Raw genomic sequence first — 26143 nt, forward strand, 5'->3', positions numbered from 1 at the left:
CGTATTTAATGGATCATTGACAATGGGGCACCAGAGGTAGAAGCGTATTTAATGGACCATTGACAATGGGGCACCAGAGGTAGAAGCGTATTTAATGGACCATGGACAATGGGGCACCAGAGGTAGAAGCGTATTTAATGGACCATGGACAATGGGACAACAGAGGTAGAAGCGTATTTAATGGACCATTGACAATGGGGCACTAGAGGTAGAAGCGTATTTAATGGACCATTGACAATGGGGCACCAGAGGTAGAAGCTTATTTAATGGACCATGGACAATTGGGCACCAGGGGTAGAAGCGTATTTAATGGACCATTAACAATGGGGCACCAGAGGTAGAAGCGTATTTAATGGACCATTAATAATGAGACACCAGAGGTAGAAGCGTATTTAATGGACCATTGACAATGAGACACCAGAGGTAGAAGCGTATTTAATGGACCATTGACAATGGGGAACCAGAGGTAGAAGCGTATTTAATGGATCATTGACAATGGGGCACCAGAGGTAGAAGCGTATTTAATGGACCATGGACAATGGGGCACCAGCGGTAGAAGCGTATTTAATGGACCATGGACAATGGGGCACCAGAGGTAGAAGCGTATTTAATGGACCATGGACAATGGGACACCAGAGGTAGAAGCGTATTTAATGGACCATTGACAATGGGGCACCAGAGGTAGAAGCGTATTTAATGGACCATGGACAATGGGACAACAGAGGTAGAAGCGTATTTAATGAACCATGGACAATGGGGCACCAGAGGTAGAAGCGTATTTAATGGACCATGGACAATGGGGCACCAGAGGTAGAAGCGTATTTAATGGACCATGGACAATGGGGCACCAGCGGTAGAAGCGTATTTAATGGACAATGGGGCACCAGAGGTAGAAGCGTATTTAATGGACCATTGACAATGGGGCGTCAGAGGTAGAAGCGTATTTAATGGATCATTGACAATGGGGCACCAGAGGTAGAAGCGTATTTAATGGACCATGGACAATGGGGCACCAGCGGTAGAAGCGTATTTAATGGACCAGGGACAATGGGGCACCAGAGGTAGAAGCGTATTTAATGGACCATGGACAATGGGACACCAGAGGTAGAAGCGTATTTAATGGACCATTGACAATGGGGCACCAGAGGTAGAAGCGTATTTAATGGACCATGGACAATGGGACACCAGCGGTAGAAGCGTATTTAATGGACCAGGGACAATGGGGCACCAGAGGTAGAAGCGTATTTAATGGACCATGGACAATGGGACACCAGAGGTAGAAGCGTATTTAATGGACCATTGACAATGGGGCACCAGAGGTAGAAGCGTATTTAATGGACCATGGACAATGGGACACCAGAGGTAGAAGCGTATTTAATGGACCATGGACAATGGGGCACCAGAGGTAGAAGCGTATTTAATGGACCATGGACAATGGGGCACCAGCGGTAGAAGCGTATTTAATGTACCATGGACAATGGGGCACCAGAGGTAGAAGCGTATTTAATGGACCATGGACAATGGGGCACCAGCGGTAGAAGCGTATTTAATGGACCATGGACAATGGGGCACCAGCGGTAGAAGCGTATTTAATGGACCATTGAAGAAGTTTTTGGAAAGTAGGCCATGTCGATGGAGCCCCATATTTATTTTGGGCCCCTTTGAAGAATTTGGGGACCTTTTTATCGTCCTGAAGTTAGCCAAACATAGCGATGAACACACTCCACACGTTTAAGAAATAAAGGGTCCTAAAGCTATTTTATGGTATTGTCCTAAATGTGTTGGTGAAGTTTAAAAGATAATTCGGATAAAATTAAAGGGGTCCCCTTTAAAAATGTTAAGGTAGAACTTGGTCTACCTGGTCTACCCCTGGTACTGCCAAATAAAAGGGTCATTTGTTCCAATTTTAAATACTGGATGCAGCTTTTAATGTATTCACGTGGTCTATTTCTGTTTGGACTTTATATTATTTAATATCTTTGGAGCTATTTTCAAGAATTAAAAAACACTTTATTTTTAATTTCTACCATACCTTTGTTTTAAATAAAACAGAACAAAGGTATCCTTATAGAGTAATATGAACGTGACGTATGTTGACGTCACCTATACTATTTCCTATAGATAAAAAACTGCCCTCTAAATGGCGGCTATAGTCCAAAGCTACAGAGCGATACTACTCTATAATCGCGTGTCTTACCTTAACAAGATGTTAACTGATGAAATATACGTACGGCGCTTGTCACGTTACTGAATTCGAAGGTCAACAACCAAATATATTAAACATGGCCGCGTCCATAGAAGATATAAGAAAAGAGTCTATTCTTGTTTGTGATCTAGTAATGTAAGTCGGAAAATGACCGAGGCCTTTTTTCCTGAAAATTTTCCGTATTTTTCCGAAATAAAAAAGTTTTCATTCCATGATTAGGCTAATATGGTTTGCAAATTTAAATAAAGCGGCATTTTCGCCTCATTTTTTCGAATCTGAAAGTAAAAATAAACCTCTAGACTAGCTTTAAACTGATTAACAATGTAACACTATTAATGTTTTGTAGTATGTTTTTATTAGACATTTTATATCGATAAAAATTTAAAAAAAATTGAAAACCCTTAAAAAGTAATTTCAATTTTTTATTTTTACATTTTGCGTAAAATTATCCGCAATTCGGAAAATTTTCTGGAAAATTAACAACACAAAAATAGATTTAGATTATTCGGTTTACAGAGCCGCTGTATGATATGGAAAATTAAACGTAATTATTTACGGGGGAGTTCGGTCGTTCCAGGAATCGATACACGGTGGCGCGGTATACGTTTCAACGTGATTACTACGTTGGCGCCGGTTACAACGCTTAAAGCCGGTTATTACGGCAGCTTCTTTTCTTTTTATCCGTCCAATCAAAATTAGGCGCTGCGGGTTACCGAGTCGCTTCTATTGTTCGGCAAAACTTTGGCTGCGTGGCAGACGGAGCGCGCAGCGACTGGCAGCGAACCGCGCTTTCAAAAGAAAAAGGACCTCCAAAAAAAAGAGTTCTGACGCTGGGCCGGATTGAGAAAGAGAAAAAACTGAAACTTCCTTTTTCTCTTAACGAAAGCGCGACAACAAAAGGGGAAACACTAAGGCTTCGGACGAAGAGAGACAAAAAATTGCCAGCATTTCCTAAAAGGAACAATGTTTTTCAGGGGAGAGCCCTCTGCTGGTGCTTCGACGAAATATTTTGGACTTTTCCTTTTTTTTTGGAAAAAATCAAGGCTTTGTTCGCATTCGCTTTGAAGATATAAAATATTTTTATTTTATTTTTATTTACAATAGATTCTTTGAATGGTACTAGTTGGTCGATTTCTAGTGTAACCTTCGTGAAGAAGGTATATTTCAATACATAGTTATACAATTATTGCGTTACTTACTTACTTACTTAAATTGAAATAATAATATTGATATATTTTCAAATATATTCTAGCCGATTTTGCTACTGGCTTTGGTAGTAGACGGCATGTGATTTAAATCAATCGCTTCTAAATAATCCAGTTTTTTAATATCACTGTATTTATATCCAGTTTTTTAACATCACTTGATTTAAATCAATAGTTTTTTAATATCACTTGATTTAAATCCAGTTTTAAATATCACGGAATTTATATCAAGTTTTTTTAATATAACTGGATTTAAAACAAGTTTTTAAATCACTTGATTTAAACAAAGTTTTTAAATCACTTTATTTAAAACATGTTTATTAATATCACTTGATTTAATTCCAGTTTTTTAATACAACTTGATTTAATTCCAGTTTTTTAATACAACTTGATTTAATTCCAGTTTTTAATACCACTTGATTTAATTCCAGTTTTTTAATACCACTTGATTTAATTCCAGTTTTTTAATACCACTTGATTTAATTCCAGTTTTTTAATACCACTTGATTTAATTCCAGTTTTTCAATATCACTTGATTTAAATCTAGTTTTTTAATATCAATTAATTTAAATCCAGTTTTTTATTATCACTTCATTTAAATCGTTTTTAATATCACTTGATTTAAATCCAGTTTTTTAATATCACTTGATTTAAATCCAGTTTTTTAATATCACTGGAATTAGAACAATAGTTTTTAAATAAAGTTTTTTAATATCACTGGATTTAAATCAAGTTGTTAATATCACTGGATTTAAATCAAGTTTTTAATATCACGGAATTTATATCAAGTTTTTTTAATATAACTGGATTTAAATCAAGTTTTTTAATATCACTGGATCTAAATCATGTTTTTTAATATAACTGGATTTAAAACAAGTTTTTAAATCACTTGATTTAAACAAAGTTTTTAAATCACTTTATTCAAAACATGTTTATTAATATCACTAGATTTAAAACAAGTTTTTTAATACAACTTGATTTAATTCCAGTTTTTTAATACCACTTGATTTAATTCCAGTTTTTTAATACCACTTGATTTAATTCCAGTTTTTTAATACCACTTGATTTAATTCCAGTTTTTCAATATCACTTGATTTAAATCTAGTTTTTTAATATCACTGGAATTAGAACAATAGTTTTTAAATAAAGTTTTTTAATATCACTGGATTTAAATCAAGTTGGTAATATCACTGGATTTAAATCAAGTTTTTAATATCACTGGATTTAAATCAAGTTTTTTTAATATCAATTGATTTAAATCATTATTCAATTCAAATGGATTGAAATCAGTCACGTTCTCTGAGTGAATATTAAATCAAAGACGAAGGATTGGAAATTGCATTGCACAGTCTTAACGTGATCTTTGACTATTTATGTCCGTGGTAGTTCAACCCATTAAAAATGTAAGTCTAGTTGGCGACCTACTAGCTGTGATTTTATTTTCCCGAGTTTAACCTCTTTATTTATTTACAAGTTGAAACGAACTAAAAACTAAAATTGAACCTTTTGTCGAGCATAAAAATTGATACGAAAGAAGAGAATATTCCCGGCAAAAGCCAAGTTTCTTTCGTGTTGCCACAAAAAATGGCAACAATAAAAAATGGGGCGTTGATTTTTTTCGCCGTATCTCAACAGGGGACGGCGAAGAATCTCCACCCATTTTTTCGCGCGTTGACATGTCCACACGCAAAAAAGAATTAGTGCCGGTAAAACGGCGGCAGGCGGCGACAAAGTCGTGGTCTCTTTTTTGTCGCGATGGGCCTCCTCACTCCTCTCTGTATTCTAGCGCCCTTTTTTGCGGACACCTATTCTTTCCTAATTGAAATCCAATAAGAAGGGAACTCTATATATCATACAGTTCCAGCCACTGCTCGCCACCTATATGTAGAACAATGCACCGCGTCTCTTCTGTTTTGGGTCAATATGAAACTTTACTAAAAGCACGCCGGACAGTGTCGCGACCGTCCATGAAGATTGCGAAAATGTCCCAAAAGTCAGTGCTATATAATTATAGTAAAAAGCTTTTTGTCACTATTTTTCCGTACTACTAAAAGCAACCGTAAGGTTTTGTATTGATTACTATCAAAGCTGTAGAATTACTTGGTTGTACTTATATTCTTAATTTAGTAGTTAAAGGCCTAGGATTTCTTCTGCCTGTTTTCCTTTAAGTTTACCTCCCGCCGCGCAAATATCCTGGTGGTAGGCCAACCGCGGAACACATTGGCCTACCACTTAAAGGAAAACAGGAAGAATAAATCCTAGGCCTTTAAAGTATTTCAGGGCCCCCAGAGTTCCTATAATTAATATAAAATCCTATATTTTCAAAAATGTCCTATAACATCCTATATTTTTAGCAAAATCCCTCAAAAGTCCTATAAAATCCTATAATTTTGATATTTTGCCACTCAGTTAAATTGCTAGATTTAGCTATAGGATAAATTCCTATACCAAGTCATTCTAGTCTATAATTTTGTTATTATTAACATGGTTAGCTACTAGTATATTTTTGTGATAAAATGGTTAAATAGTTTGTTTTTTAAGTGAAAATCAGACTTATTTCTCTAAATATAGATTTTGTTTTTAAATGCATTAAGTTAGTTAATTAAATAGTCCTATAAAATCCTATAATTTTGTAAAAATAGTCCTATAAAGTCCTATATTTTTAGAAAAATAATCCTATTTTTCCTATAAAAAAATTGAAGATTTGAGTGGGGGCCCTGGTATTTCTAATTTGGAATTATTGGCATTTCCATATCATAACGTGGCCTTCTTGTTTACTGTTTTTACAATACTTCCCCAGCTCTCCCACTGAATAGACCAAATGAATTCGTCCATAGGCTTGACTGCGCTATCTCCTGAACAAGTTGGGCCGTCCTAGCGAATTTATGGAAAGGTGAGATTGAGCTAAGGTGAAAGAATCGTCTTTTTCCTACTCGTAGAGCGTGAAGTCCATAGATAAGTCCAGTCCGTCTCCGTAGCCCATTTTCTGCAATATTTATAATTTACTCTGACGTGTTTGTAATTTTAAAATTTTCCTCCTTATTTACATATCAAAAATGTATTTATTATCATACCCGTTTTTAAGGACATTTTTGTTCGGTCGCGTTAGAAACGGCAATAGCATTCTGAAATTTGGGTTGGTAGGGCTGCGGCTGTATATATTTTAGAAAGGCACTTTTAATTAGATTTTGTTTATTTATTGGGGTACCGGTATGCGATTTATTTACATTTTCTCATTATTCTTTCGCAGTTGAAAACATGACGTGGAAGGAGAAGGAGAACTGGAAACGTAGCGACGTCCTTCGATGCTCCACAATGAAACTGTCTTCTGTGTTACGATTTAATTTTAATTTATGCGAGAGCCTGGAATCCTAGTTAGCCTTGGTAATTATTCATGCAATACGTTGGCGAAGAATACGGGGAAAATATAGGACTTTTTACCTCGGATCCTTTGAGGCAAAACTTCCGCAATTAAATATTTCCCTATATAATTTTTCCAATTTTGGGGATACCAATTTTTCGACTGAATATTGATTTAACCTTCGTCCCGTGTAATAATTTCCGGTCGGGCCCCTGTTATTGGCAGCAGCACCTTTTTTAGAACCTAACGTGAGAAATAAAATAAAATCCCTGTAGATAATACAACATTTTGCTAGAAGTATGAGCTTAACCTCTAGAATAATCCAAACAAAATTTGCTTGTTATTTTTATTACAACGAGTTATATTTCTGACGTAAACAGGTAATTTTCTTTATTAAAAACTCAAGTTTTAAATTATGGCGAGGCCCCCGGGGAACTTAGTAAGCTGTATTCACGTAGAAACCGTCTTTTCGAAGTTTTCATATTATCATAACCAGTTCGGGCTACCCACACGTTACGCCAAAGGGCTCTGCGCCAAATATAATATTATACGCTACAGAATTTTATTCTTTTTCTTTATGTTATTTCTCCGATTTTAGTTCTAATAAGATTTAAAGAAAAAGTTGGCCAGGAAAAATTAGTATTCGCGCGGTGATGTCGGTGTAATAGGAGTGCCCGTAGGCGCCGAAGTCAGCCAAGGAGGCAAGGTTGCTCATTTTCGTCTAATTTTTCATTTATATTGCCCAAGGAAACTATTATCAAAGTGTTCGTTTGAGGTTTGGCCTACGTAATAAGATATTACAATAATTTGTCAATGCGACAAATCTTCTAAAGCCACTGGGTTTAAAACTAACTATTGAAAACGGTTTCGATGCTAGATTATTCACACGGGCTTTACATAGCTTGTATTGTTTAATAAAGCAGAGTACACGACGACGAAGATTTAAAGCAAAGACTGCAGTCCAATGGGCCTTTTACCATGTTTGCAGTATCGTCCAATCACTTCATGTACCCTGGTTTATCGCAAAAATATAGATACATAATACTTTATCGTCCATAACTATACCCACCGAACCATCTTCGTGTGGAATCCGAAACCAACGCAGCCGAACCGAGTTTACAATAGGACTCAATTAGGTATTTAACTAGTTAGTTAGTGGGTTTTAGTTGTAGTGTGACCGTGGTTTAAATTTCACCATTTTCGTTATATACACCCCACCCCCCTTTAAAATATTTAAATATGCCAAAAATGCGCGTTGAAAAAAATCACAACAAGAGCAGCAAATACAAGCCGAATAATATTATTTTTAATTAATCTACTATTTTATATTTTCGTTTTTTTGTTGTTGCAATCTTCGCGTATACTTTTGTTTTTTTATGCATTGTTTATTTTTTGGGCCTTTCACGCGTGAACATGATGATGTTACTCGATGGTTACAAACCAATTTTATTTTTGTTTATATATATTTATATATATAGAAAGCCTACGTTTATTTAATTTTTTTTATCCATCATTAGAATATTAACAAACGTAACTATATAGGCCTATATAGGAATTGTTCATTCATTTTCTCTTAATTATTTTTGCGAAATTGGCAAATCGTTTTTTTACGTTATTTTGTATTATAGGAACTACTGAAAAATCGAAAAAACCCAGAAAATTCTCATTGAATTTTATACATTTATAATTTGACATAATCTTCCCCGCAATAAATGTACTTATAACGACAGACTGTAATTTTTGGCGGTTGTCTTTTATACAACCAAAAAAACAATTACACAGTGTTCATGATTTTCGTATCTGTTTGAGAAATCGCTTACAGTTTATTTTGGTTAAATTGGTTTTTTTCTTTCGAGGGTTTAAAAATGGTTGGCTGTACTTGGTCGACATTCGCGTGCTTGTACTCGCTACACCAGTCACTCCCTCTTTTCGCTAAAATCGATAGATCAAATTCATTAATCAGCATAGACTGCCCGGGTTAACCGCGTTAATTATTTAACGGAATTATATCGTTAACAGCGAACCGTAGAAGACATCGATGCCGGAGAGAGAAATTATCATTACTCAAATTGACAGTTTTTGATTTTTATATAAAATTATCTTTTTTTCTCCTAGCTTTTAATTATAAAAGCGTTTATTGAATTGGCCCCCGGTCTTTTTTCAGGTTTATACCAATTTAATAATTGCCTCTGTTTTTGATATATTTCAGGTATGTTTTAAAATTATTCAACTTTCCATAAAGAGTTTAAAAACCAAATGTCGGTTGTACGTTGAAAAACGTGTTGAAATTTAATATTTCAATTTGTTATTTGAAATTTATCGGTGATTTAATCGAGGTTGGCGTAGGAAATTAATTAATAACTAAATAAAATAAATTAATTTAATTAATAACCGAATAAAATAATTTAATTAATTAAAATTAACTAAAAAAATCGATTTTAATTATTGCAGTGAATGAACAGCTTTTAGAGTGTGGCGAGGTGGTGTAGCGGGTACAGTTGTCGTATTAAAACGTAGAGAAGTGGATTAGACCATTAGGTAGGGCGATGAAGGATCCATTTCCTTTTCCGGCGGGGCGCGTTAACGAGTGTTTTAATTTATTTATTTACATTGTACAGTATCCTAAATACTTTTGTAATATCAGCTGAACTCTTCCACGGAGACGCCAGTTTTTATTTTAATTACACAGAAAGGAGTCAAAGACGTAAACTTGCGTAAAAACAAACAATTAAAACAGTCTATAGTTAATCTATACCTAGGGAATTTTTTAATTACATAATATAATGAATATAATTATAGCTTTTTTTTTTAAACTTTACTCTTTTAAAATAAACCTTTTTTTCTTCAATATTTATCTGTTTATAATATCAATTTTTTACGATAGGTCTTTTTTCATTTAAATTTTTTATTATTTAAATTTGCACCTCTCCAATTTTGCTTTTGGAATTCCCATAACTTAAAAATACAAGAAAATAAAATACATTGCACTATACCTATTAGAATTATAGCCAAGAGCCCACACCTCTACTAAAAATTCGGCCGTTTTAAACAAAAATATTTTTTTTTATGAGAAAAAGAAAGCTCAGAGCTACTTAATTCGTTTTCTTATAATTAGTCGAGAAATTAATTAACTTAGCGCCACTTTTACCGAAAACAATTTAAAGTTTTTAAACTATCTCGACATATTTTTTTTCAATAAAAAGTAAGATATAATTAACAATACCGATATAATTTATTTACAAATTATTTAGTTCTTTTAAAATTTTTTAAAGCAATAGTATAATCACAGTGTTGGTGCTCATTCAATGGCTGAACATTTCATCGTAATTTAATTGGCTAGTTATGGCTGTGTTTTCCCGATTATCTAAAATCAAAACGAATTCTTTTGGAAATAAAATACGACAAATGACTAGTAGAATTTATTTTAAATTTGATTTTTTGTTGTTGTTTTTCATTAGAGGGTCTGAAAGTGGTTGATTTTAGGATGAACTGTTGAACTAAAATCAGGATATTCAGCCATTGTAACGCGAAGAGAGTCTCGAGTGCCGGAGCCAAATTTGAAACGAAAATGACCCGTTGGTGTAAAGTCAAAGCGTTGAAAGGTACTTCGTTCACGAGAGTCGAAATAATTTCTCGAAATGTGGTGGTTGTTTATTCTCACTTGCTTGCTTAATTTATTTACAGGAGCGCGGAGATTTCGTCCATACGCGGGTAAGAAGGTCTAGTGGCGCGTTCGAACCAAAACGGTTTAGGATACTCAGCTTAATTGGTAATACTCGGGTGTACTATACTCGTTGGCTATGTTTAGAAAGTTGAAGTCGGTGGAACTCCCGCACGAGTTGTTCGTAGAGTATCCGTTGCTGGAGTCGTAGTAGTTGTAGTTGTTGAAGTTCATGTCGGTTTCCGTGGCCGTGCATTGGCCGTTGTATTGTTCGGGTGACTGGTTGTAGCTGGGAATGTTGGCCGCGTCTCCTTGCACCTCGTAATAGTTCGCGGGGGCCGAGAAATTCTGTTTCGGAGCCGTCGCGTTGTATTCGGGAACCCGACTGATGGCCGAATTGCTCTGCGGGACGTTGGCTGTTCCGCCGACGGCCGCGTTGGGCGTCATCTCGTAGTACAGACCCGACGCTAGCTGCTGTTGATTGCCACTGGTGGCGCTCGCGTCTTCCGTCGGGTAGTTGCCGTAGCAGTAGGCCCCGTTGCCGCCGGAATACTGGTCGTTTTGCAAACCGTCGTCGCAGAACGAATTGGCCACGGAATTGGCGTAGGTACGCGACACGGGTTGGTTGAAATCGTTGACGCCGGCGCCTCTGTAATCATTCGTCATGCCGTAAGGGTGAGGCGAAGACCTCGTGGACGTCGCGTCCTGGTTTCCAATACTGGCGGCGGTGTCGACTTGGGCGGCGTACCCGTAGGACCTGGAATGAGCCGTTCCTCGGTTGTGCATGGCGCTGTTGACCGTGTTGGCGCTGGTGGCGATCGACGCCCCTCCTTGGTGGGCCGCCGCGGAGGAATACAGTCCGGTGGCCTGGCCGCATCCGTTCGCCAATTGCGTTGGGTTCAGAGCTTGATTCGCCGTCTGCCTCGTAGCGTGCGATGATGGAGAAACGTAATACAAGGACGAAGAAGGCGACGAGGACGTTTTGTAGCCCCCGACGGGTCCGTAGCCCGCTTCGAGGTGTTGAGACGATTGCTGTTGGTGGTGGGAGGTTGGTGGCGGCGTTCGATAGCAATACGGCGGGGCCATCGTCGGCGAAGACGTTCGGTGGTTTTGGGTGGAGAAGTAGGAGGAACCGCCGCTGTCCGAATGGTGGTAGTTACCGGAATAGAGTCTCGATCTTTGATAGCTGGGCGAAGCGGATTGCACGCGACTTTGAAGCGCCGAGTGGGTTTGTCCCGGCGCCTGGTACGAGCCGCTGGGACTCGGCGGTTGAACCCCCGTCCCGCATTGCGACGGGTTGCACGGCTGGTGGCACCTATTCGTGCCGTTCAGGTCCATAATGCAAGAGAGCGATTTGGAGGTACTGGGCGATCCGACCGACGACAGGCTGTTCCGGCTCGACGGCGATCCGTTTAACCGACTACCCAACGCGTCTCCGACACCGACCGACGTTAAGATGGTCGTTTTGCCGGCGTTTAAAGGATTCAAAGTTCTCTCGACGCCCGATAACGAAGCGGAGAGCAGTCCTTCGGAACTCAAGTCCATGTTGCGTTCCACTTGCGACGGCGAAGAAATGGAGTTTCCGGAGCAAGTAGTCGGCGTGGCTGTCGAGCTAGGTACGTGCGTCGACGGGGAGTGTAGATGTCTCATGGAATTCTCCCCTTCGGACATCAGTATCGAGTCGGATTTGGCCGGCGAGACTGTCCTACCGCAACACAGGTCCGACTTGGAGCCGTCACCTCCCATGGGCGTCATCGGAGTGGAGCCGTCTTGGCTCGTCGATGTCTGATCCGAACAAGGACTGCCGATCGACGACAGAGTCGACGGGCCTTTGTCCGACAGCGAGTCCTTTCCGTTCTCGGACTGTCCGCTGCCCTTTTCGTCGCCGTTTTTGGTCATCATCGACTGTCTCTTGTGTTTCATTCTCCTGTTTTGGAACCACACTTTGACTTGCCTTTCGGTCAGATCGAGGGACGCCGCGATCTCGATTCTGCGCGGTCTGCAGAGGTACTTGTTGAAATGAAACTCCTTCTCCAACTCCAGCAGTTGGGTGTTCGTGTAGGCCGTTCTCAGCCTCCTGGGCATTCCATTTTCACCGGGTTCTGCGACGAGAAAAACAAAACAATTTTGTTAGTTTAGTATTATATACACTTCTAGAGTTAAGTTTCTTTTAGAAATAACGACTTCTCGATCGAAGTCACCGCGCAAATAATTACCCATCAAAGTCGTAAAAAAATGGGTAAATCTATATTACATTCGTGATCTAAGAACAATTTTTCTGACACGGATGGGAAGAAGCTCCCCAAAAAAGACAATTTTTATAGTAGAATGATTTTTACGCGTGGATGCTAACGTTTGAATCTTTGATGTTATTTTTAAGTAACGATCGTACTTGCGTTCAACGTCTCGTCCCTTAATCGCGATTAATCTGTCCGGAGCAGACATTTGGCGTTTTTTTGTACAAAAAATGATAAAAGATGGATTGCTCGCGAATAACTCGAGATACATCCGCCTTTTTTTGCATTCGATCGTTGTAAGGTTGGTTTAATGTTGTGACGCGAGCTTGCATTCCAGGAACAGGGGGGGGGGGGGGGGGGAGGGGGCACCAATATGTTGGGGGAGTCGACTACCGCAATTGCTCGGTGGAAAATTAAGATTTATGAAATAAAGGTATAGGAACGGCTTAATAGAGCAAATATTACACTACGGACTTAAATTTTCCTAAGAAATTGGGTTTTGTATAAAAATAAACTTGAAACTTATTAACATCTCTTCTATTTTTATATTAATCATCAATGTAAATTCATCAAAATGCAAAAAATACTAAATCTTGTCCGTTTCATTTTTTTGATTGTCAGACCGCCGGGTTTAAACTGCTCTCCCCCCAACTTTTCCTTCCTTCGACAGCAGTTCCCAAAAGGTGTTCCGCGGAACCCTGGGGTTCCGTGGAAGGGTCACAGGGGTTCGGAGAATTCGCAACGCGGCCATTTTTTTTTGTGTCAAGAGTCTTTTAAGATAAGTAAAAAAAATGAGTTGGGGTTCCGCTAGAATTAGGTGGATAATTTAGGGTTCCATAGCAATAAAAAAATGTGAACCGCCATCATACGCCACTGTCCAAAAATAAGCCTTAATAACTAAGATCGTATCATCAAAGACTATGAAACATTTCATAGTCTTTGGTATCATCCATTAATTTTCTCCAGTGTTATATTTTGAAGAGACTGTCAATGAAAACGCTGTCGTAGAGCAACAAGTAATTGAAGAGGACCACTTTTTACGACATTAGGAAAAACCGGAGAGTATCTGGCGGGGTTAGCCAGTGTCCGCGTCCGACAAGCGATCGTCAGTGTTTATTAGAAGGCACTTCTTAAAAGTTTCCGAAACGGTTTGAAAGATCATCAAGAACGGGGAAAAGTCTCTCAGTCACTATCTCTCTCTCTCTCTCTCTCTCTCTCTCTCTCTCTCTCTCTCTCTCTCTCTCTCTCTCTTAATTACGACTCCATCGTCATTAACCTCAAAGACCCGTAATTGCGCGTGAGTGGCCGAGCCCTTCTGTTACTTTTACCTATAGACTGGAAAGCCATCAGAGTTAGCGGAACCATTACTTATCGACTGTATATGAGTGAAGGAGAAGGCACCACCAAGCTATATGATGCGTCTTTGGATGATATCAGGGTGTCAAGTCCAGCCTTTAATTACGTCTAGAGACTGAGAGAGAACTTCGCAACTCCGAAGTTCTATAGCGTGTGATATCGACTTTTTCTTCTATAACTGTCTAAATTAGTTTTCTTTGTCGCTAGTCCTACAATTTTCGCGTTGTTCATTACTAACAAAATTCACCTATTGATCAACTTTCAATTAACAAATTGTTTCTAATTTATAAATTTGTTGAGCATCGACCGAATTGTTTTCATTAATTGCTTTTTAAAAATGCAAAACGAGTGTTTTAGCGAGCACATTCATATTAATTTAATATTTAAATTTTAAATCTATAGTGTTATTGGAAATTTATGGGTGATTTAATCGAGGTTGGCGTAGGAAATTAATAACTAAATCAAAATTTAATTAATTAAAAAATCAATTTTAATTATTTGTCAGAATCGCCCAATTTACTTATTCGTTATTTCAGAAGTATATAAAATTTATCTTACGAGAGAAGTATGCAACTATAGGCTATTAACACGAAACAAGTATACCTACGCTGGCTTGACGCAGTTTCTAATGGACGCCAACCGTTAGATATGTACATTGAGTTATGGCTCCAACTAACGATGTAGAAATTAAACCTATTTAAGAACCACTGTTCTTATCTGTAATAGTTTTAATAAATCATTATTTGACGTATTTCAGTCCGCACTATTTTTCCTTCATTAACGTATTTTGCAAAATCAGCGAAATCCTGCTCGGGTACGTGTTTGAATCTAATAACATTAGCGGAGTAATGAAATGGATACTTTTGTAAAGGATATATATTTATTCACTTCTGGTTATTTCTATCGTTTCGATATTTATCGTCGCTACGACTTAATAGGTAATAATGTGTCGCAATTGCCTTTATCCGGATACATTTGCTATTTCGATGGCTGTCCTTTAAATTCGCATATTCTTATCTGCCACGGGCCATATTGCCCGACTAAATGTATCGTAATAAAACTCGCAGTCAAGCGACTCTCACGGCTAGTTAGATATCTTTTAGCTAAATCCTTATACGCGAACGGATGGAGATGATGGGGTGAGAATTCACCTGACACCTCGGTGGAGGAAATGACACCTCAGTTGAGGCAAATTACACCCATTGGTATCGAAATGCTTCCTCAATGAGACTTAGAAATTGCGACTTGGAAAAAAAAATTGCAGTTTTTTTTCATTTCTTTTTAAACTTTTCATTTCCTATCGGGAGATTGGAGTCCTTTGGCGCATTAAAGTAGTGAAGAAATGCGGGGATTTATCCCGCTAATCACTCGAGACTCAAATAAGTGAAGAAAAGACGGCTGGAGAAGGAAGGATCTTTGCAGCTATAAGTCTTATTCACCACAGTCGTCGTTAACTCGAGGATGATCAGGTGTAGCGAAAAGGCCCAAAAGGAAAAGGCTTCGCTGCTACAGTTTTTTTTTTTTTTCATTTTGGAGGGGGATTTTGAGAGGGGTGTAAAAGATGGAACGCTAAACCCATTCGGAATTCTAAAAACGGGGAGTCGAATTTCCCAATATGAAGCTCTCTTCCACTATTTAAATCGAGATCTCTCGGGACCTGGCTGAAATAAATGATCGCGCGATGGGTATAATCAGGCGCGGAAAATGCGCGTGACGTTTCGCGGAAAGTTGGCGGGCCTCTTTCCCGCGTACCAGCGGACGAATACGCGTGAAAAAATAGCGCGTCATGACCATTGAAAGTTGACTCTCGTCGTATTCCCCGACGTATTTATATACGCCTTTTGGAAATATTCGGCTCTGTAGATTTAAATACGTGTCGCGTTCGCGGATGGTTTTAAAAAACCTTCCAGATAAAACCCCTTTTGGGGTCTACGCCTAATTACCGTCGAAACGAAGTGGAGGGCAAGACCTCCCGTTTTCCAAACATTTTTTCCGCTTTTTTAGCAAAAGGGGCCGCTCCTGGGAAGTAGGAGGAGAAAAAGATATGCTCATTTCATTTCTGATGCTTCCCGAAGGTATCTTTAAACATTTTTGGGTGGAAAAAATATCGCGTTTATATTATTGCGTAAAAAGGCGCAGCTCAGACCTTTCTCTCGTCGAGTCTCCGGAGATGCCCTTAAAAAGGAAGTTTTTTCTTCAGAAATATTCATGGGCCATCACTTTCTCGGAAACCCCTGGGATATCATTAAATAGCCGAATTAGAAACAAAAAGACCAGCTCGCAATTTCCACCGCGTGGGGGCAACAAAAAATGCCACTTCATTATGACAAAGTTTTCCGCGACTGCTTAGCGTACTTTGAATTTTTTACTTTTGAAGCTATATATTCCGAACCGGTTGTAAATATGAGTTGATTCTGTAGCTGAAGTTTCCGAGAATTTGCATTAGTTTAGGATTCTTAGCGAAGGAACATTGGGTCTGCACGAATTTTTCAAATTTTGGCCCTTACGCGTAGGTTAGTCAGAATGGAGGAATGATAATAATAATAATATTAAAAATCAGCTAGGCTGATATCCTTGGCGTCTTTCAATTGGCGATTTATAATGCCTTTAAATCAGGTGCCGGGTTACAATGCAAAGGAAGGCGGTGGCAAGCAGTGTTCCAAAAATGATACTTTTTCGAATATGGCGCGTACCACTGGTAATTATGGTAAATATTGGTTTAAAATGTGAAATCGAGATAATAATTCAAAAAAGGAATATTTCAACTTTAGAAGATCTTTAACTTTATTTTCATTACTCTACAAGTCGATTCAAAATCCTAAACGCTTTATCTCCTTAAACGTAAGATTAAGTTTTAAATACTGTAAATAATTCATACCATTATCTACCCCTTTACCCATTTTATATCATAACGTTATTTACAATTATTTACCACCGGTTAAATACCACTTCGGAACCCTGATGGCAATCTTGACGTGCTTTGAAGCGCTTGCCACCTAAGGAAATTGTGCTTTGTAGATTACAAGAAACAGGCTGTGTCCGAAACTAGTCGGTCTCTAATATTTTAATGTTTTAAATAAAACTATTTATCGCGCACTTTTAAACATCGTTGTTATTTTTCTAAATTTCTTTTAAATTCGTGCAAGTCGATAATAACATCACCTAATTTAAAATATTTGTTACCACGTTTAAAAGAAGAAGAATGTACTCCATTTACAGAAATGTAAAAAATAAATTTTGAAATAGGCCTATATAATGTTTCTTTTAAAGGTTGGGGATGGTTAACTTTTAGTCAATAGATAAAGCTCCCAAAATTATTCGTAAAACGTTTTGATCAAGTAATTTATATTTCTGTATTATCCGATGAATTTTTTGATAAATTTGTAAAACGACGTTTTTTTCGATAAAAAGCTTAAATTTTACGAATAATACCTGTTTTTTAATCATTTTCCGAAATATTAACCGTTTAATTTCTTTGTTTACATTTTTTTCTCGAAAAAAATTTAATTTAATCATGGATAATGATTAACCGTCTCCGACCTCTAGTTTATTTTGAAAAAAATCTCTGAAGTATCTTTCTTACGTAATGGATTTAGTTATTTATGATTCTATTTGCGCTAATATTTTAAACATTAACGAATCTAAGATTCCGCATTAAAATAAATAAACTTAATAGTATTTCAGAAATGGCAAATATCTTATTTCGTATAGCAAGAGGAATTTGGGTTGAGCAATTGTCATCCTTTGAACAGCGCTATATTGAAAGATGTCATAATCGGGCGTGCATTCTTTTCATCTCCGTCTTTAGCGCCAAGAAGAAGAAGTTCGTAAGGTTGGTGACCCGATTTCCAAAGAGAGAGAGAGAGAGAAAAAAAAACGTATATAATTGTTTTAATTTATGCAACAATGTGCCAAAAACTGGGGATCGAGCTAATCAACTCGCGGCTGCGGTGGCAACTTCTTCCAATATACGGTCGAAGGTTTAAAATATTCTTACCGCTAAATTCGAAGTTGGTTAGATAAAAGCGAATTAATTACAGGTTCCTTAGGTGCGAGGCGTATAATTAAAAACTAATTTTAATCCCTTTATATTATCCATTTTTGATGATTACGACGACGACTGGTATATTTTCAATATAATGGCTGCTCATTTTTAATGAAAGGTGTCTTTGCGAGGAGACGTAATTAGCTAGCGTGGATTTAGAACGAGACTCGATTTCGGTGTCTTCCTTTCCGTTGAGGAAGGTATCTCGTTTTTGCCGTTAATAAGGTCAAAAACAGGGGCATGCAGTTATACCGTCGACTTCCCAAACCGCTTATTAAATTTCAAAATTGCCCGATCGACGGATTTTAACGTTTGCCGCTTTTCGTTTTAACACTTTGAAATATAATGAACGTTTAAAATTTTATCGCGGTGCTTCTCGCGTAAATAACATGGATTTCCCGTACCTTTATTGGTTCCTAATTATTGTTTTCATCCGTGGAATATGGGTCAGTTACGTTGCGTTCTACGTTAATCTTTATCTGTTTGGAATAACTCTTTTTTATGCTTTTGACGATAGATGGCACCACGGTGTTTCAGTTTGGGGTTAGATAAGACATGGCAGGGTTGCCACAAAATTTTGATACTCAAATTCCCTGACTATTCCCTGACCATTTTAAGAGATTTTCCCTGACTTTTTAAGTCCAAAATTTTTATTTTATATTTTACTTTTATCAGAAATTAATAAATTTAAACCGACTTCAGTAAAAAAGGTTATTGCAATGTTAAAAAAATTAGCCAAACTTTCAAGGAAATAAATGATAATCATAAAATTTGTCATAAATCTAGAGTAAAATTACCTTCAAAAAGTGTCAAAATAAAATTGAATTCCCTGTCTTTTTACAAATTCTTAAAATTCCCTGACTTTTCCCTGACGTGTGGCAACCCTGCAAGGACCAAGAATCTAAGGGGACTCACTGTTCAGTCTTTAATACTGGGAATAGGAAAATCACGGTTATTTTAGTTGGCGTCGATTTCGTAGAGAAGCTGGATCGTTCACGTTCAATTTTGATAAAATGGCGCCGTTCGGTTTAGGCCACGCCTACCGTGTCAAAATATCGGGAACAGTGAGTCCATGGATAAGAGGTACATGGTACCGCGTTTCCCCTTGGGTCATCTCCTACTTCAGCGTAACGACAATTAGAGAGGTTTTGAAAGGGAATATGCTTTCGATTAAGTAAACTTGATTATCTTTTAAATTTTCGAGTCATGATTATGTTATCTCTATCAATTTTCGAGTCAGATTATGTTATCTATAGAAATTTTCGAGTCAGATTATGTTATCTATAGAAATTTTCGAGTTAGATTATGTTATCTAAAGAAATTTTAGAGTCAAATTATGTAATCTATAGAAATTTTCGAGTCAGATTATGTTATCTATAGAAATTTTCGAGTTAGATTATGTTATCTAAAGAAATTTTAGAGTCAAATTATGTAATCTATAGAAATTTTCGAGTCAGATTATGTTATCTATGGAAATTTTCGAGTTAGATTATGTTATCTAAAGAAATTTTAGAGTCAAATTATGTTATCTATAGAAATTTTCGAGTCAGATTATGTTATCTATGGAAATTTTCGAGTCAGATTATGTTATCTATAGAAATTTTCGAGTCAAATTATGTAATCTATAGAAATTTTAGAGTCAAATTATGTAATCTATAGAAATTTTCGAGTCAGATTATGTTATCTATAGAAATTTTCGAGTCAAATTATGTAATCTATAGAAATTTTAGAGTCAAATTATGTAATCTATAGAAATTTTTGAGTCAGATTATGTTATCTATAGGGATTTTCGAGTCAGATTTTGTTATCTATTGAACGTTTTCGACCCAGATTATGTTATCTATAAAACGTTTCTTGCTTGATTATGAATCTATAGAAATTTACTTGCTTGATTATGAATCTATAGAAATTTACTTGCTTGATTATGAAGATAGAAATTTTCTTGCTTGATTATGTTATCTAATATAGAAATTTTCTTGCTTGATTAAGCTATCTATAAAAAATTTCGAGCACGATTAGGTCATCTATAAAAAAAATTGAACTTGATTATCTTTTAAATTTTCGATCTTAATTATATTAGAAATATTTTCATCCGGATTTCGTTAACTTCAAATTTGATAATGTTAAAAATTATCGAGCCTGATAATTTTGATAATTTCCGAAAAAGAAAACTTGAGTGTCTTTTAACTGTCAATGCAAATTACAAACGCATGATACATTTGATTATTACGAGGAAGTACGAACAGAGTAACGTTTCTATCTAGGGCTGTGCGATTAGTGGTTTTAGGCAATCGAGTCGGTTATCGAGTATCAAATTTATTTCATCGAGTATTCGAGTCGAGTAATATTGAAGTCGAGTCGAGTAATCGAGTACTTGATTGAGGGGAAATTTTCTCTTATTCGAGTCGAGTAACTAAAAAAAACCTTGAGTAATATTTTTAACGAGTCGGGTTATCGAGTACTTGATTAGGAGCTGGTTTTATTCAAGAAATTATGAAATTAAATTTAAAAGGAGTATAAAGTAACTTTCAATGCTGAAAATATTCCTTTAATTTAAATGAACCACAGTTTCCACAACTTTGTAGGTACCGTTTATTGCCCCCCAAAAAGTTGTAAAAACACCTCTTTGAACTTTGAAGCAACGAGGATAGAAAAAAACAAATACTCGACGAGTTTAGAGAGCAGCTTATTCGAGTAATCGGGTACCCGAATATGCAATTTTTTAATCGACGGTAATAGTTAGTGTAGGGAACTGTTGGCTCGCGTGGCATGAAGGGCTTGCCACCACCCTCCTACGCATTGTAACCCGACCACCTGAATTAATGGCTTTAAAAGTCGCTTGATGACTTAGGCCTAAGGTGGTGCCTTGGGTATTAGCCTAGCTGATTATTCTCCAATTACTTATTAGAGGTTGAGTTCGAGTACTGGACCTCAAAAAAGGCCGAGTACTCGATGATGTTCGAGTACTCGCGCAGCCCTATTTCTATCCCGTGTTGATATATTTCTATAATTCTGTATTTGAAACAAATTTCTTCCGTCCCTTTTGTTAGAAAATATCCATCAACGGAGGAGAGAGAAGGAAATAAAGTAGAAGCGTCGCTTTTAAAATTCCACCGGCATCGGTGAATTCGAATATCCTCATTTCAATATTTACGAATGCAAATTGTTATTTAACTCTCGGCGTCGGCGGAAACGGTTTCGCGTAGACGCGTCCCATATCACAGCCAGCCAGTAATAAAGCCCCAAAGCGAATCAATTTTAAAAGGGGGACTCCCTTTTTCGCGTCTATGAAATTGAGATTCCGGACCAACGTTTTCGGTCCTTCGTCGAAGATAATAGAAGGTTCCATCGAGCCGACGTGGAATTACAAAAGGCCGAAGTTTTGATCCGGAGAGACAACTTTTTACGCCTAAGGAGAAAAACCCCTTTACGTTGGACTTTCCGGTGGTGGAAATATGTAGCGTTTGAAAAGAGACGTTGAGCAATGATGTTATCGGTGACGCCTCGAACCCGCGATGTCTCTGTCTCGAATCGCCGTACACTGGCGGCCATCGACGATCGATCGGGAGGAAATCGGTGAATAAGTACGGCTGTCACGATCGCCAGAGAAGATGTATAAATCACGGCGGATACCGACGATGATTTACGTTTCCAGCATCCAATCTTTTCTCTTTTTGACGAGCTACGGGTCTACGGCCTATCGCCGCACGAACGGATATACATTTTGAGAATCACTCCGTTCTTCCCGCGTTTGTTTACCGCGCGCCTAGTTCCTCTCTTTTCCTCACCTACACCTTCCCAGCAACGGTACGGGGGTCCATCTACGAATATAGCGCGTCACTGCCACCAACTTTTATTTCCGAATCTCTTCTCTCGTTCATTTTTCTTCGCCGCTGGATCTTCTTGTAGAGCGCGTTTTGCGATATATTTTAAGCGTTATAACGTCGTGCGCTCGTCGTCGGTAGCCCAAAGATTTATAAAATATAGTGTTTCTATTTCAGATTTGCGTGTGTAGAAATATATTAAAGTTTTGACCAAACTGTAGTTCTTCGTGATGAATTGTTTGTAAGTAAACAAATACGCTTATATATGTTTCTATGATCAATATTGATACGATACTTTTGAAAGATTTGTCTAAGAAAATCTGGCAAAGGCGCGGGTCGTTGATTTATTGAGTCTACGCCAATTGGTTGGAATTTGTTACGGTGAAGGATGATTTGGGTGAAGGCAAAATGGTCCACCCAAATGTCGCGTTCACCTATAAAACACATTCTCCAATTAATCGTTCACCCAATTTCTGTATTTCCAATAATTAACGCCCGTGTTAAAACTGGAGGATGGCTTTAAATTTCAAGTGAATTTGACAGCGTATACCTTTATTTTGTCGAACTGTAAATTTAATATTTATTTTCAGAATTTATCAAAACTATATTCTAGACTCGAAAATCAAGGCTCAATTTATCACCTGTTTTAGAGATATTAAACGTATTGTGAAGCATTTAAGGTTTTAAAAAAAATCTTTTTGTGTTTTTTTTATTTACTGGAATAATTAAAACATGGTTTTAATTAACGGATTAATCCAAGAAGATAATCAGATTTTTTTCAACTTGTATTCAACGAGACTAGTCAATGTAGAAGAAACCAGAGTACGAACTTTCAACTTATATGTAATAGGATTAATCCGGGTGATTGAAACCGTAATTTGAATTTTTCTACTTGTATATAATGGGATTAATTTAGATGGATAAAACGGGATCTAGAATTTTCAACTTGTTAGTAGAACTTGATTAATCCAGATGGTTAAAACTGGAATCCATTTTTCAACTTTTTAGTAGAACTTGATTAATCCAGATGGTTAAAACTGGAATCTGGATTTTTCAACTTTTTAGTAGAACTTGATTAATCCAGATGGTTAAAACTGGAATCTGGATTTTTCAACTTTTTAGTAGAACTTGATTAATCCAGATGGTTAAAACTGGAATCTGGATTTTTCAACTTTTTAGTAGAACTTGATTAATCCAGATGGTTAAAACTGGAATCTGTATTTTTCAACTTATTAGTAGAACTGGATAAATTTAGATAGATAAAATGGGATCTAGAATGTTAAACTTGTTATTAGAACGGGTTTAATCCAGATGGATAAAACAAGAATCTGGATTTTTTCAACTTATGTATTAAACGGTATTGATCCTGGTAGATGAAACCGGAATCTGAATTTAACAGCAATAATTTAGAAGGGGAATTGAATCACCGGTTTAATCCAGATGGTAAAGTACTGGTTTGAATCATGGTACTGTATCCGCCGTAATAAAAACCGCGAAACCAAAACATCGGTACGGGCAATTCGCTAGAAACTAGCCGAATCATAGACATCATACAGGTGTGCTTTAGAGTCTAAGTCCTCGGGGTGTTACAGACGCGTAAATACCATAGCGGCGCGCGCGTCTGCGCCGTTTCTAACGTATACCCGCCGATTAATTAGAGGCTGTCAATGTAACGTATTAAACGATTGTCATTGAGTTTGAAACGAGAAATGAAAGAGAGTTCTCCTACTCGAATGCTTGGTTCCTTCGAGCAGCGCCGATAGCCTGTCCTGCGCTGATTTGGGAGGAAGAGCTGCAAGTAGACAGAAAAAAGACAGACCATCAATCAAATTGTACACGAGCGGTGACGTTGATTATGGGAAAGTTCGCGCCAGCGGAGCTAAAATATATATATATTTATATACACGCGTATATATAGGTTTTACGTAAAAATTTCATACTGGACGTAAGCTTACAATTAGGCGCCCGTCCATTTATTAATAAAGCGGATCTCTCCATTTTTCAGAGCAATTAATCGGGGGTACTTAAGTACGGGTAATTCCGTCGAGTGCTGATCGTTAATTGATTTTACGACTTAATTACACGGACAAGCGCTGTTGCGTCGATTGAAGGCGGTTCATTTATCCACGTTATTCGGATATGTACGCGTAGGAAAGTATAGTTACGGTATTTATACAAATTGAATGTTCTTACGGCTCACAGAATGACTTATATATTAATAGCAGGCCTAGAGGTCGGGGATGGTTAACTTTTATTCAATAGATAGAGCTCTCAAAAGTATTCGTAAAATGTTCTGATCAAGTAATTTATATTTCTGTATTATCCGATTAATTGTTTCGATAAATTTGTAAAATTTATCGGAAAAAAGACGTTTTTTTCGATAAAAAGCTCAAATTTTACGAATAATACATGTTTTTTAACCATTTTCCGAAATATTATCCGGTAAATTTCTTTGTTTACATTTTTTTCTCGAAAAAATTTAATTTAATCATGGATAATGATTAACCGTTACCGACCTCTAAGCAGGCCTGATACTCACTTACACAGTAGAATTTAGTGAATTTATTGACTAAAAATTTTAAAAAAGTGACTGAAAATCTACCAAAACTGGTAAAAAAATACAGTTTTATTGGGTTTTTTGACTAGTTACACAACCATAATAGTAACTATATAACCATAGGAAGTTATATCACTTAGGTTATTCCACTTCTACCAAGTTTTTATCACTAATAGCTTTTTTCAACCGCTTATTTGCTAATTAAAAAAAATTAAAAGCGAACGGAGTTTGATTATGTTTTATTATTTGTAAAAAAAGGGTTGTAAGACAGTTTTCTTACGTTCAATGCTAAGGAAATCTAAAATTTCGAAAAAAGTGATAAATAGATAAATGGGAAAAGTGACTTTTAGTGACAGATTTAAAAAAAAAGTGATTTTAAGTGAGAAAAGTGACTCAGTATCAGGCCTGTAATAGGTGATCTCGTTTAAATGCTAAATTAGAGGGGTTTAAAAACGCGAGCAAAAGTATAAATTAGTGGGAACTTCGCGTGTCAATGTTATGAGCGTAAAAGGGTAGAATTGGACTGCATTTGGTCTAGATTCACTCCAATTTTAATAGCAAATTTTGTGATGCAGAAAAGAGAAGATTTGGACGATATTTTGTCCATAGAGGCTATTAGGTAAAAATCAAAAATGACAAAAAAATCATGATTCGTCAAAAACGACAGTGCGCGTGTGGAGAAGAGGTTGCTATCAAAATATAAAATTCCAAATCGTGGTCGTCTGTAATGCCGCGGTAAATGATTTAAATGAAATGCTTCGACATGCCGTCGATCGTGCCAATTTAAGCATTGGGCACCAAAAATAAACATATATTTGTCGTCCGCTTAAGCATAGTTTATGATTTAACTCTAATACCGTATAAAGCCACTACTTAAATTTGAACTTACACAATCGATAGTTTGTTTTTTCGATTTCCGCCCCTTCTCCACATGCGCATGGCCATTTTTGACGGACTGAGATTTTTTGGTCATTTTCGATTTTGACAGAATAGCCTTCCAGGTTCAGTCCTATTTTAATATCAAATTTTTAATTTAAATATTGTTATATTCTATGCACATTTAAATTATATTGTTTCCGGGGCACTAGAGCGAGCAATCTATAAATTTCTTGCTCGTAAAAAACCTTTTAACATAAAAAAACTCCAAATAAAAATAATATAATATAATAATAATAATAATAATAATATAAAAATGATATAATTGAAAGTTAATTTAAGATAAAATAATTGAATTGAAAGTTAATTTAAGATAAAATAATGGAATTGAAAGTTAATTTAAGGTAAAATAATTGAATTGAAAGTTAATTTAAGATAAAATAATTGAATTGAAAGTTAATTTAAGATAAAATATTTGAATTGAAAGTTAATTTAAGATAAAATAATTGAATTGAAAGTTAATTTAAGGTAAAATAATTGAATTGAAAGTAAATTTAAGATAAAATAATTGAATTGAAAGTAAATTTAAGATAAAATATTTGAATTGAAAGTTAATTTAAGATAAAATAATTGAATTGCAAGTTAATTTAAGATAAAATAATGGAATTGAAAGTTAATTTAAGGTAAAACAATTGAATTGAAAGTTAATTTAAGATAAAATAATTGAATTGAAAGTTAATTTAAGATAAAATAATTGAATTGAAAGTTAATTTAAGATAAAATAATTGAACTGAAAGTTAATTTAAGATAAAATA

General features: G+C 36.5%; 1 protein-coding gene across 1 annotated transcript in view; it reads right to left on the reverse strand.

Annotated features, from left to right (window-relative positions):
- Positions 1-10005: 10005 nt before the first annotated feature.
- pb (homeobox proposcipedia) overlaps positions 10006-26143 on the reverse strand; it is a 50152-nt gene continuing 34014 nt past the window's right edge. Inside the window, exons 2-3 of the mRNA XM_090162347.1 lie at positions 23625-23687; positions 10006-12535 (exon numbers count right to left, since the gene is read on the reverse strand). Of these exons, the coding sequence (XP_090018473.1) occupies positions 10530-12535; positions 23625-23687 (2069 nt within the window). The 3' untranslated portion in view covers positions 10006-10529. The remainder of the gene's footprint in view (positions 12536-23624; positions 23688-26143) is intronic.

Source organism: Leiobunum rupestre, chromosome 11 (genome assembly GCF_980474605.1).
Source record: "Leiobunum rupestre chromosome 11, qqLeiRupe1.1.hap1, whole genome shotgun sequence".
Lineage (NCBI taxonomy): Eukaryota > Metazoa > Arthropoda > Arachnida > Opiliones > Sclerosomatidae > Leiobunum > Leiobunum rupestre.